Genomic DNA, 12,471 nt, shown 5'->3' on the forward strand with positions numbered 1-12,471 from the left:
GAGAACTCCCGAGGAATCGCCTCGTAGACTCAAAAGTAAACACACAGCTCAATCGATAAATACCATAGTTAACAGCAAGAATTCTACAGTTAAGACTGATAAAGAACAAGGAAAAATAGAAAATCAACTAGGCATGCTTCAGAGAGTTTAAATGAGCAGTTAAAACACGTAGGCATGCGATATTAGGCTAATCAGGATAACTACGCATGTTGGAATAGCTCAATTAAGAATGAAAAAAGACTAATACTCATTTAAAAGGTATAACTCAAATTAAAGGAAAAATATGTTACTACTCAGTAAAATAAATTGGTTTTTTTCAACAAATAGCCCATGTACGTACTCGTCACCTCACGTACATGACGCTCACATATCACGAAAATACCAAATCCTAAGGGGATTTCTCCCACACAAGGTTAGGCAAGCTGCTTATCTCAAACCAAGATCAATCAATCGGTAACAATGCCTTTTACACGAATATCCGACCCCGAATGACCCAAAACTTAATTAAAATAATTACATATTATAAATACAACTATAATAGACTAGTCTAATTAATAAAATCAAGACTTTAACAAAAACTCCGAAATCCGTCCTACAAAGTCGATCCGGGCCCACATCTCGGAATCGGGTAAAAGTCACAAAATACGAATACCCATTCACTCACGAGTCTAACCATATAAGAATTACTCGAATCCGACCTCAAATCACCATCCAAAACTCGAAATTTTAGTCTATAAAGTTTCTACCATTTCCCCCTAAATTGCCAACTCAAAACCCTAATTAGATGATGAAAATAGCAATAGATTCATGAAAAATAGTCCAATCCGAGTTAGAACCACTTACCCCAACAATCTCCTTGAAGAAATCTCGAAATATCGCCTCACACCGAGCTCTCAAACTCCCAAAACTCACCCGAGTCCCCCGGGACCTCAATCAAACATACCAACCAATCCTAAAATACCACACGAACATAGTCGAGCCCTCAAACCACATCAAACAACGCTAAAATCACGAATCATCCTCCAATTCAAATTTAAAGAACTTGAAACTTCCAAATCCGACAACCGATGCCGAAACCAACCAAACCACGTCCGATTGACCCCAAATTTTGCACACATGTCATATTCAACCCTACGGACCTAATCCAACTTCCGGAATTGGAATCCGACCCCGATATTAAAAAGTCCACTACCGGTCAAAATCTCCAAAAAATAGACTTTCGCCATTTCAAGCCTAAATCAGCTACCAACCTCCAAAACACAATCCGGACACTCCCCTAAGTCCAAAATCACCCAACGGAGCTAACAGAATAGACGAAAACCTATTCTGGAGTCGTCTTCTTACAGTTCCGCCTATGGTCAAAATCCTAAGACTTAAGCTTCCGTTTTAGGGACTAAGTGTCCCAACTCACTCCGAAACAAAAAACAAGACCTCTCGGCAAGTCACATAAGCAGAAAAGATACGGGGAAAGCAGTTAATAGGGGATCGGGGCTATTACTCTCAAAACAACCGGCCGAGTCGTTACAACCTCTCCCTTTTAAAAGGACACAATTTTCAGTTCGATTATGTTTCGCCATGACAATAAACAAAGCTCAAGGTCAAACATTAGATTTTGTGGGTATCTATTTGTGCGAACCTGTCTTTTCTCATGGTCAATTGTATGTTGCTTTATCAAGAGCCAAAAGTTCTAATTGTGTGAAGGTATTTATTAGACCACCTACAGCTGGCGACGATGATGACCACTCTACCTATAATATAGTCTATGATGAAATTATTAAATACTACTATAATCTTTTTGTTCATCGTTTCTACCCCAATCTCCCAACTACATTTTACGCATAGCAAACCTTCCGAAACTCTACCTCTTTCTCTACTAAAGACATCAGCCACGGATTCCAATTATGAAATTTGGAAATTAGAAGAAAGTGGGCAAAAATTGAGACAAATCATACCTAAAATTAGAACAACCGAGCTGAGAAGATGTAAAGAACTAGAAAAAAAAGTAGTCTTTGAAAATCTGAAGAAAAATAAAGAGATCATGCATAAGGAGCATTTTAATAATGAAATAGAGAAATAAAAGGAAGGAGATAACGGATGAACAAGAACATAAAAGAAAAACAACAATGAATTTCAGCCATGAAATTGAGAAATTTGAAAAGAATTGGAAGAAGATTAAATCAAAAATTGAGAAAAAAACTTACCTGAAATTGAAAGACGAGGAAGAGAAATCAAATGAAACAACCAAGGGTTTCTTGTTCTCATAAGAGAAATTCTTCTAGAATTGTGTGGGCATGTGCCCAACCAGATTACTACTCCTATTAGAGATTTGCCCTTGATCAACCAATAGAAATAGGAAAAATAAAATAAAATGTCAAGGTAAAATTACAATTTTGCCCTTGGTTGACCAACTTTTCTTTTCTATATAATAGAATTCTTTTATCCAAAATAAAATAAAACTTGTTAACTCTCGTTGCTGCTATTTTTTCCACAGAAGTTTGTGACTTTTCACGTACATACACTTACATTAGAATTCAACGTTAATGAATTCAGGCTCTTTTTATAAAAGTGAGTGATTATTTAAAATTATGCGATTAAAACATAATTTACTTTGTTTTTACTTATAAATTTATAGTTTTTGAACTTAACAGAATGGATTCATTTGAACTCCACTTAGTATTCTAAGGGTCGTTTGGTTGGGAAATAAGTTATCCCAAGATTAATTATTTCGGGATTAGTTATCTCATGATTGTTATCCCATCCTCATAAGGATAAAAATAACATTATAATCTCGGGATAACTAATCTCAGGAGTATACTGTAATTTATCCTAACCAAACGTAGGATAAACTCATCTTAAATTTAATCCGAAAATTAATTATCTCTTATCCCTCGTACCAAATGATCCCGAAATTTATCGGGGCTTAAGATTGCTTATGGTTAACCAAACTAGCTAGGTGCATAAATTGTGTCCATTAATTGTTGACAACATAGTTCAACATGTATTATTAGCATATTAATTGTAGGAGAGAAAATTCACTCTAATTATGCATATTAATTGTTAGGAGAAACAATTCATTTCCACTTTAGCTTTCTAATAAGGAAATGTAATACGTTCAATTTTTAATCATCCCCCCAAAATTCATAACTAGACAAGCACTTTTATCAAAATCTACTCTCGATCGATTGAAGTTTCTAATTGAAGCATGCACGTAAACATTATTTGGTTTATAGTAAAGATATGGAAATTTAGTTAACCTTTTAGTGGGAAACTAACAATTTAATTGAAATATAGATTAGGAAACTATGAGAATCAGAAATATGATTTTCATTGACAACTTCTAGTGTTTGAAACTTCAATTAGTAGACAAAAAACGCGTACTACTTGTTAGGCGTCAACTAGAACTTAGAAGGCAAGAAGTAAACTTACTACAAACAACAAGAAATTCAACGAAATAATTAATTCTTTAGTTAATAAAGAAATAAAATTAAATAAAATTAATGACAGAAGCAAACGCGTGGGCTCCACTAAAAGATCCTTCCATTCTATTCGTGCACACCAAATTCAGAGAATTCGTCAAAATTTAGGAGGGCATATACTACCTTATAAGCTGAAAATTAAAAAAATGAAAGAAGATTAATAATATCCAAAATAAAAGAACAACTAAGAAGGTGACAAAGAATTCTAAGTTCAAACCGCATTTTCCTCCTATTCCTCCTCCTAACTTCCCTATATAAATTCAATAAACCCCTCTATTCATCTCAAGAACCCCATAGTTCCTAACTCCATTTTTTTTCCTCGAGTTCAAAAAGCAAAAAAGGAAATTTCCCAAAAGGGAAGAAATAAAATTAGAAATGTCCTCCACTATGAAATACTCCATAATTGTTTTCTTTGCTAGCGCCCTTTTCCTCCAAGGCACTTTGGGTACGTATTGTATATATCCAATCTAATCTTCTTCCCTATTTCATGCACACAATATATTTCCATCATAGTTTGTTTAATTTTCTTTTGAATATGTAGAATGCATGTTTTCATTTGCAATATCCAGAGTAGTTTTTCATCTCACGATCAGGGGCAGAGCGACATGATCTGGAGGGTTTTAATTGAATGAAAAATTATACTGCACAAATAGTAGGGTTATAATAAATTGTTCCTCGACTTAAGACAATCTTCTAGTGTAATGACATAGATGGTTCAAGAATTACTTTAAGTCACAACTTTTAATCATATATTTTTGTACTTTTTAAAATCCTCTTTAGAATTTCTGACTCCACCTGTGTCCACGACGTGTAAATTTAATTTTTTTTTGGGGTATGTGTAAATTTAATCTCAGGGAATTTCATTTGTGAGGATTTGCCAACAAATGTGTGTGGTTTTGCGATCGCGACATCAGGGAAGAGGTGTTTGTTGGAGAATTCAGCAGGGGAAGATGGGAAGGTGGAGTATCTATGTAAGACATCTGAGGTTGTTGTTGGAAACATGAAAGAACACATTGAGACACATGAATGTGTTGATGCTTGTGGAGTTGACAGGAACTCTGTTGGGATTTCTTCTGATGCTTTGCTTGATTCTCTATTCACTTCTAAACTCTGCTCCTCTGCTTGTTACCAAAAATGTGCTAACATTGTTGACCTTTACTTCAACTTAGCTGCTGGAGAAGGTAACAACATTAGCATTTTCCCTCTTCCTTTATTTTCTTTCTGTGATATATAGGCACCACATAGTTGAGTTATTTTTTGATCCCCTGCATTAGTATTTCTGGTTTAGTAATTGTTAGAATGCGATAATCTAAATATATTAGATATATAGCGCGTGAATTATAAACGGAGAACTTACTTGTTCTTCATAGGAAAAGAGGAAGATTGAACTGCGGCCGGTGGTGGTTGTCACGATGTATTGAATCAACCCCTATTCGACAGTCTAAACCCTAATGTTATTAACAGAGAAGATCGATGTATTCAGTATATTTAGTTGTACACCGTATGTTTACTTGTATAAACCCAGCTAGGGTTAAAGTAAAGTTGTTCACCGTATATAATGCATTTCTGGTTTAGTAATTGTTAGAATCCGATAATCTAAACATATTAAATAGCGTGTAAATTATAAACGGAGAACTTAGAGAAGAGTGCAGGAAAATATTTTATTCAGTATATTTTATTGTACATTGTATGTGTACTTATTTTGGAACTCTGAACAAACTGTCGGTGATAAGCCAAAGGAAAGTGAGGATGACGTCAAGTCATCATGCCCCTTATGCCCTAGGCGACACACATGCTACAATGGCCGGGATAAAGGGTTGCGACCCTGCGAGGGTGAGCTAACCCCAAAAACCTGTCCTCAGTTATGATTGCAGGCTATAACTTGCTTGCATGAAGCCGGAATCACTAGTAATCACTGGTCTAGGGTTATAGTAATAACTAAAGTTACTGGGCTTTACCGTAGTGGGCTTTAAGAGCACCCTTATGAGTGGACTTTATTTCCGACAGTAATGTTATTGCGTATGTTGGAAATGTGCAGGAGTGTATTTGCCAGATTTATGCAACAAGCAGAGGACCAGCCCACACCGTGCTATGATTGAGCTCTCAAGCAACGGAGCTGCACTCGAAGATGTAGCTGATGCTCCAGCTCCTTCCCCTATTTCTTTCTAATTTACTTATACTTTTGAAAAATTAATACTACAACATATACTGCATACAATTCTTTTGTTTCCTTTAAATACAAGTATTATCATTAATGTTGTATTTTTCTACAATGAATGAGGGATGTAGGGGAATTTTGGTTTGTTTCTAATTCCCTTGGATTTGTTGAAAATTGTTCCGTGAAATTCTTTTTCCAACAGAACTTGAATGAGATATTCTTCTATTTGGATTGCACTAATTATCTCTTGTTTCAAGTTCTTTGTCTTGACAAAATGAGAGGAAGTACTTGTAAAGTTTGTGGTATTAAAATTACCATATTAGTACTAATTTTAGTGCCAATAGGAAGCCGAAAACGAAAGGAAAAGGGAATTAAACAACCAAATCTAATACAAGACAAACAATAAAAAATCCTATTGTTGTCATGTCTCCTCTTCTATATATACAACATTGTTTACCCTCGTAATCGGATAACGATTGAAGTTGTTAGTGATTTAAAGGATATGCAGATTAACTTGATACAAAGCGATAAATTAGATTGCAATTGAAATAAATAACGATATATTAACTGCAAACCACATGAATTGGATGATTTCAGCTTAGGAAAGCAAGCCACCCTTGAGTTGAATGCACTTTTATTGACACAAAGATACCAAAGAGTAAGAACTCAGAGAATGTATTGCTTATCAGTGTATGTTACCCTTCTTTCATGAATTGTGAGACCCCCTCTATATATTAGAGGAACCTACTTTTTAGGTATTATTCTATTATACTATAAAAGGTAACAATGTCCTTGATTTGTTGACCGTTAGTTTCTTTTTTGGTATATTTCGTGATTTCCGGCATAATGTCCGGTTAATTACAGGAATTTCGGATAAGCAGGCAATATATTCCTTGAGACCGTTATGACCAGGCCCGGTTATGACTTCGGTAAACTCGAGGGCAAATCTGGTGGTGTTGATGACTAATTTTAGCAATGCTTTGGGTCCGATCTTAATTACCATATTTCGATCTTGGCTGATTATGTCGGATGTAAGATCGAACTTCGAGCTCGACTTTTAGCCGATTACGGATATTTTGACCTTGGCCTTAATTAGGGAGGTTGGAAGCTCGATCGAACATCGAGCCCGGTTTTACCCGTATACACATAATCCTCTTATTTTTCCGAGAGTAGATGACGAGAAACGATATGAGCCTCCGAATCTCACTTCGATATATCATGACGTAAGTGACAAAATCATGACATAAAATCCTCTTGTTTTTCGGAGAGTAAATGATGAGAAACGATACGAGCTTCCGATTCTCACTTCGATAAATCATGACGACAAAACCATGACGTAAGTGATAAGAATAGTTGAAACGTCCCATCGGTCCAGTTACATCCCGTCGGTCCAATTTTTAAGGCATTAAATGCATGTCAGTTAACGGTCGGCCACTTCAGGATGCGAACCGCCATTTGAGAAAACTATAAATACCCTTTCATTTATTCATTTAGAACTTTTACATTCAAACTTTTGCTCTTGTGCTTTAAGAAAACCTCATCACTCTCATCTTCTGATTTTCTAAAATCTTACATAAGTTGTCTGCTAATCACACCTCCTCTTTTATCAGCACTTTTTTTTCTCCACTATTTAGAAGCAATGGCAAAGACTTCAAAATCCGTTCCTCAAAAAGAAAACCCTTTTATCGCTTTTCCTTTTCCTCCCTTCTCATCAATATTTTGTGATGGTGCAGATGTTGCTCGGATGCCAGATGCAGTTCCTCTACTCAAGGAGTGGGTTGAGGGTATCGCAATACAGAGATCTTACTCTAAGCGCTCATGGCGTGAGCTTTCGAAGGGCTGTTGGGAGGCTCGTTCTCATGGTGAGATTTTTTCTTTAGGTCACGTTCGACCTACTTTCACGCCGTCGATTTTTAACTTGTTTTACTTTTATTTTGCAGGTTTACCAAAAGATGTTGAAATGAGGCCTCCGTCCGGTGATAATGACATTTTCACCAAGCCCTCTGCTCCGAAGCAGGATAAAGAGAAGAAAAGAAGAAAAGCTACGAACTCCCAGAGCTCGGAGCAGAAGAAACCAAAGAGGCGGCTGGTGCGCACATCCAAAGAAAGTACTAGCGCCCGAGAACTCCCATTGGACTCACTCCACCGGTTGAGGGATGAGTCCGAAGAAGAAGAAAACTCTGAATTGGTGACCTGTTTGAGAAGCGGTACCGAACTGCCTCGAACTAGAGGGGCCAATGAAGAGGCAGTGGCCTAGGCCTCCGAACTAGGGAGGGTCGAGGCCATTTTGCCCTGAGATGGGGAGGTCGACAAAGAGACCGTGTTCGGTACTCCTCAGGCAGAAGATAATGTACCGAAGGACGCACTTGGGGTGATAGATCTCTCCGAGTCACCTTCATTTATTGATTCTATGATAAACGAGGCTCAGACGCTGAAAGGTCACCTCAGCGAGGGACCCCTAGGAGCAACAAAATTTTTTAACAACTTCTTCGATGGCTTGGATTCTACGGCCTCGGAGGACGTCACCGAGTTGGGTGACTTACTGGTACAAAAGAAGATACCGTCTCCGGGAGCTGGCGGGTCTTCTTCAATTCTGAAATTAGTAAACCGATTCCTAACTCCGAGTGCAGATCCTACCCGGAAGCGGTCAATCATTATGTCCATTCCGGAGGATGCCCGGGTTCTCTCCGCCCCCGTAGGGATTGCCAGTTATCTTCGGTGCCTGGTGACCGAAGAGGATCAAGCCAAGATGAACGAGGTGGAAGTGCCCTGCCTGTTCAATGAAGCTCAACATGCGTTAAATTGTGTAACTTCGAATGCCCCTCTATTATGTACTTAGATTAAGTCGTAAACAATCGTAACATTTTCCTTTGTGCTTGCAGACCTTGGTGCTTCATCACGAGACCTTTCTATAATATTGGGAGGAGTTAAATCATAATGAGGTCGAGACTCAGGAGCTTACTGAGAAGAGGGATGCTTACAAGCTTCTTAGTGAGAAACTCCATGCTGAGCTAGAAGCGGCTCGGAAGGAGCATGCCGACCTGGTCGAGCAGGTAAGAAGATTTTTTGAAGTTAGTGACGATGAGTCAGACACAATGGCTAACGATCCGAACCCGCAGGTTCAAAAAAGACTTGACCAGATCGAGCATCTCCAGGTGGAGGTGGATACGGTCAAAACTGAGAAGGAGAAGGAGACTGCCCGGGCACAGTTGGCTTCTGCTGAGGTCCAGCTTCGAGCTGCAATGGAAAAAACCTCGGTACAGGCCAAAAAAATCGAGGAGCTCCAGTCTCAGTTGAACTCGGCTATCTCTGGTCAAGAACATCTAGCCAAGGAGCTTGAGGCGACCAAGTCAGAGGTTGTCATGGTCAGGGCCGAGGCCGATGATAGGGTGGCCCAGCACAAGGCCGATACCGAAGCGGCTTAGGACCAAGCGAGAAATATGGTGAATCACGCGAAGTGACAATCCCGAAGGAAGGTCCTCGAGGGAGTCCATGCTCGAGATTTTGATTTATTGGCTGAAATTGAGAATGCCAAGATATACGAAACCAAGGCCAGGAAGCTGGCTTATCCTGAGGAGGAAGATTCCGAAGGGTCTGAAGATTCGGGTGTCTGATGGTGGCGAAGACCCCGTAGGCGATGACGTGGCCCCCGATGAAGACTAGGCCATTTAGGATCTTTTTAGGCATTTTTGCCTTTTGTTTTTTGTATCATCTTTTTGTTGAGGCCGTTCGGCCTTTGTAAAAAATTTGTATCGGGGCTATTCAACTCTTGTAAAAAGAATTTTTGATATATATAAGGTTTTTTCCCTTTCACAACTTTTGAATTTTTCCTTTATTTTTTTATTTGTATTCGCAAAGATCGAAATGCCTTAGCATGAAATAGTTAGGCTATGTTCGAAGGTTTGAACAAACCTTGCCTTTAACATTAATTTGTTTTAAGGCATCGTAGGGATTCAGTGTTACCGAAAACTTTCCCCAAAGTAGTTTAGGTTTATAGTTTGTCGAGGTAGCCTTTAGAATCGGTTATGAAAATTTTTTGAAGGCCTTATTTTTGTTACAGGTCTTGGATGTCTCCGAGCCGTGTTAATATGGCTGTAGCCTTTTTAGTTCGGGTGTCACCCAGTGGGCTTGCTATACCGAGTTATCCGGGCATGCCTAAGATAACAGTCCCCGAGTGGAGGTGGTTGTAGCCTTTGAAATTCGGACGATGCCTAATAGGTCTTTTGCCCCCGAGCTCTGATAGCTCGGACTGGTCGAGATCATTTTCGGACAACAGTCCCCGATTGAGAGTGATTGTTCGAACTCGGATTAAGATGGCCCTTGGGCTCGAAACCTTTAGGGGATCGGGTGTAGGAAATTCCTTTAGAAATGCAAAAAATGCTAAAGGACAAGATGTTTATGTGCAAGGAAGAGACTTCTTTTTACTCTTGTGCATAATAGTTGTACATGTATACATGTTTTGTGTCAGGGCTCGAGTGGTCTTTGTGGGCACGGTTCATTTGACCGTTTGGCCCTTGCAATAAATCCTATTGATCAAGACCCTTCAATCATGAAGTTTCTTTCCTGGCTAACGTCGATATCTGAGGGTAATGCCCCCCAGTATTCATGGCTGACCGAAGAAAGGACTTAAATGTTGTTGTGATCATTGCCATCGGTTCGTAGCCGGCCTTCAATTCTAAGTTAGCACGATTTACTTGTTGCCTCGTTAAAAACCTTGCCGGAAAACCCATTTGGGACAAAGCCGGTTCAAGGGAAAAAGAGTACAACGCGTGCTTTCAGACCTAGGATCCCGTATCGTCCCTTGTTGGTTACCTGTAAGTGTTAGTTTAAAATGTAAATAAAAGAAAGAATGGGGTCGTACCTTAGCAGTAATATCGCTTTAAATGAGCTATATTCCAGTTGTTCGGTAATTGCTCGCCGTTCGTTGTTCCGAGCTTGTAAGACACTTTTTCGGTGATCTCGATAATTTGATATGGTCCTTCCTAGTTCGGCCCTAATTTCCTATCGTTCGGGATTCGGGTGCTCAGTGTGACCTTTATTAGTACCAAGTCCCCGGTATTGAAGTATCGAAGGTTGTCCCTTCGATTGTAATATCTTTCGATCCGCTATTTTTGGGCGGCCAGCCGGACAAGGGCGGCTTTGCGCCTTTCATCTAGTAGCTTCAGGTTTGTACTCATAGCCTCGTTGTTCGATTCCTTTGTTGCAGAATCTGATGCTTGGTTCTCCGACCTCAACCAGTATTAAAGCTTCGGTACCATAAACCAACGAGAACGGGGTGGCCCCGGTACTAGACTTTGAAGTTGTACGATATGCCCAAAGGACTTCGGGCAGGATTTCCTTCCATTTTCCTTTGGCGTCGATCAACCTCTTTTTGAGGTTTTGGATTATGGTTTTATTGATGGATTCTGCTTGTCCGTTCCCACTAGGGTGGTAGGGAGTGGATAAGATCCTTTTAATCTTATGGTCTTCGAGAAACTTGCTTACTTTGATGCCAATAAATTTTTTCCCATTGTCGCACATAATCTCGGCCGGTATTCCGAACTGACATATAATGTGGTCCCAGATAAAATTGATGACTTCTTTTCTCTGACCTTCTCATATGCCTGTGCTTCCACCCATTTAGAAAAATAATCCGTTATAAATAAAATAAATTGAGCCTTACCGAGCGCCCGTGGAAGGGGGCCAATGATATCTATCCCCCATTTCATGAATGGCGATGGTGACAAGACCGAATGTAGCAGTTCTCCGGCTCAATGAATCATCGGAGCATGTCTTTGGCATTCATCACATCTTCGCACGAATTCCTTCGCATCTTTTTTCATGTTGATCTAGTAGAAACCGACTCTGACTATTCTTCTAACCAGCGATTTGGCGCCCTAATGATTTCCACAAGTACCTTCGTGGATTTCCTTCAAAACGTACTCAGTATCCCCCCGGCCTTAGACATATTACAAGTGGGCCATTGAATGTTCTTTTGAATAAAGTTCTGTCTTTGGACAGGCTAAATTGGGCTGCCTTTGTACGCAGGGCCCTCGATTCTTTTGGATCCGAGGGCAGCTTACCGGTCCTGAGATATTCCACGTACATATTCCTCCAGTCCCAAGTTAGGCTTGTTGAGTTGATCTCGGCATGGCCTTCTTCCACCATCGATCTCATAAGCTGTACGACTTCTTGAGTTGATCTCGTCGTCTTCGACCGACGACCCCAAGTTAGCGAGGGCATCGACCTCGCTGTTTTGATCCCGAGGTACATGTTGCAAAGTCCATTTTTTGAACCGATGTAATACCACTTGTAATTTGTACAAGTATCTTTGCATTCGTTCTTCCCTGACCTCGAATGTTCCATTGGCTTGGTTTACCACAAGGAGGGAGTCGCACTTGGCTTCGATTATTTCTGCCCCTAAACTTTTGGCTAGTTCGAGGCCTGCAATCATTGCCTCATATTCGGCCTCGTTGTTAGTCAATTTCCTAGTCTTAATAGATTGCCTAATTATATTACATGTTGGTGGCTTTAGTACGATGCCAAGTCCGAAACCCTTTGCGTTTGAGGCGCCGTCCGTAAAGAGGGTCCAGATTCCAGAGGAAGTCCCCGAGTTAACCAATAACTCTCTTTCGACCTCGGGTATTAGGGCCGGTGTAAAGTCGGCCATAAAGTCTGCCAAAATTTGAGACTTAATGGCGGTCCAAGGTCGCTACTCAATATCGTACCCACTTACTTCCATGGCCCATTTGGCCAATCGGCCAGAGAGTTTAGGCTTGTGCATCACGTTTCACAACGAATAAGTAGTTACGACATATATGGGGTGACACTAGAATTATGGTTTTAGCTTCCTAGAGG

General features: G+C 39.8%; 1 protein-coding gene across 1 annotated transcript; it reads left to right on the plus strand.

Annotated features, from left to right (window-relative positions):
• The first annotated feature begins 3,743 nt into the window (after positions 1-3,743).
• On the plus strand, positions 3,744-5,870 carry LOC107784538 (uncharacterized). Its single transcript, XM_016605687.2, has 3 exons — positions 3,744-3,921; positions 4,331-4,657; positions 5,515-5,870. Exons 1-3 carry the CDS (start codon positions 3,852-3,854, stop codon positions 5,643-5,645), a joined length of 528 nt encoding a protein of 175 aa, XP_016461173.1. The 5' UTR covers positions 3,744-3,851; the 3' UTR covers positions 5,646-5,870.
• The last annotated feature ends 6,601 nt before the right edge of the window (positions 5,871-12,471 follow it).

This window comes from Nicotiana tabacum, chromosome 24, assembly GCF_000715075.1.
Source record: "Nicotiana tabacum cultivar K326 chromosome 24, ASM71507v2, whole genome shotgun sequence".
NCBI classification, from domain to species: Eukaryota; Viridiplantae; Streptophyta; class Magnoliopsida; order Solanales; family Solanaceae; genus Nicotiana; species Nicotiana tabacum.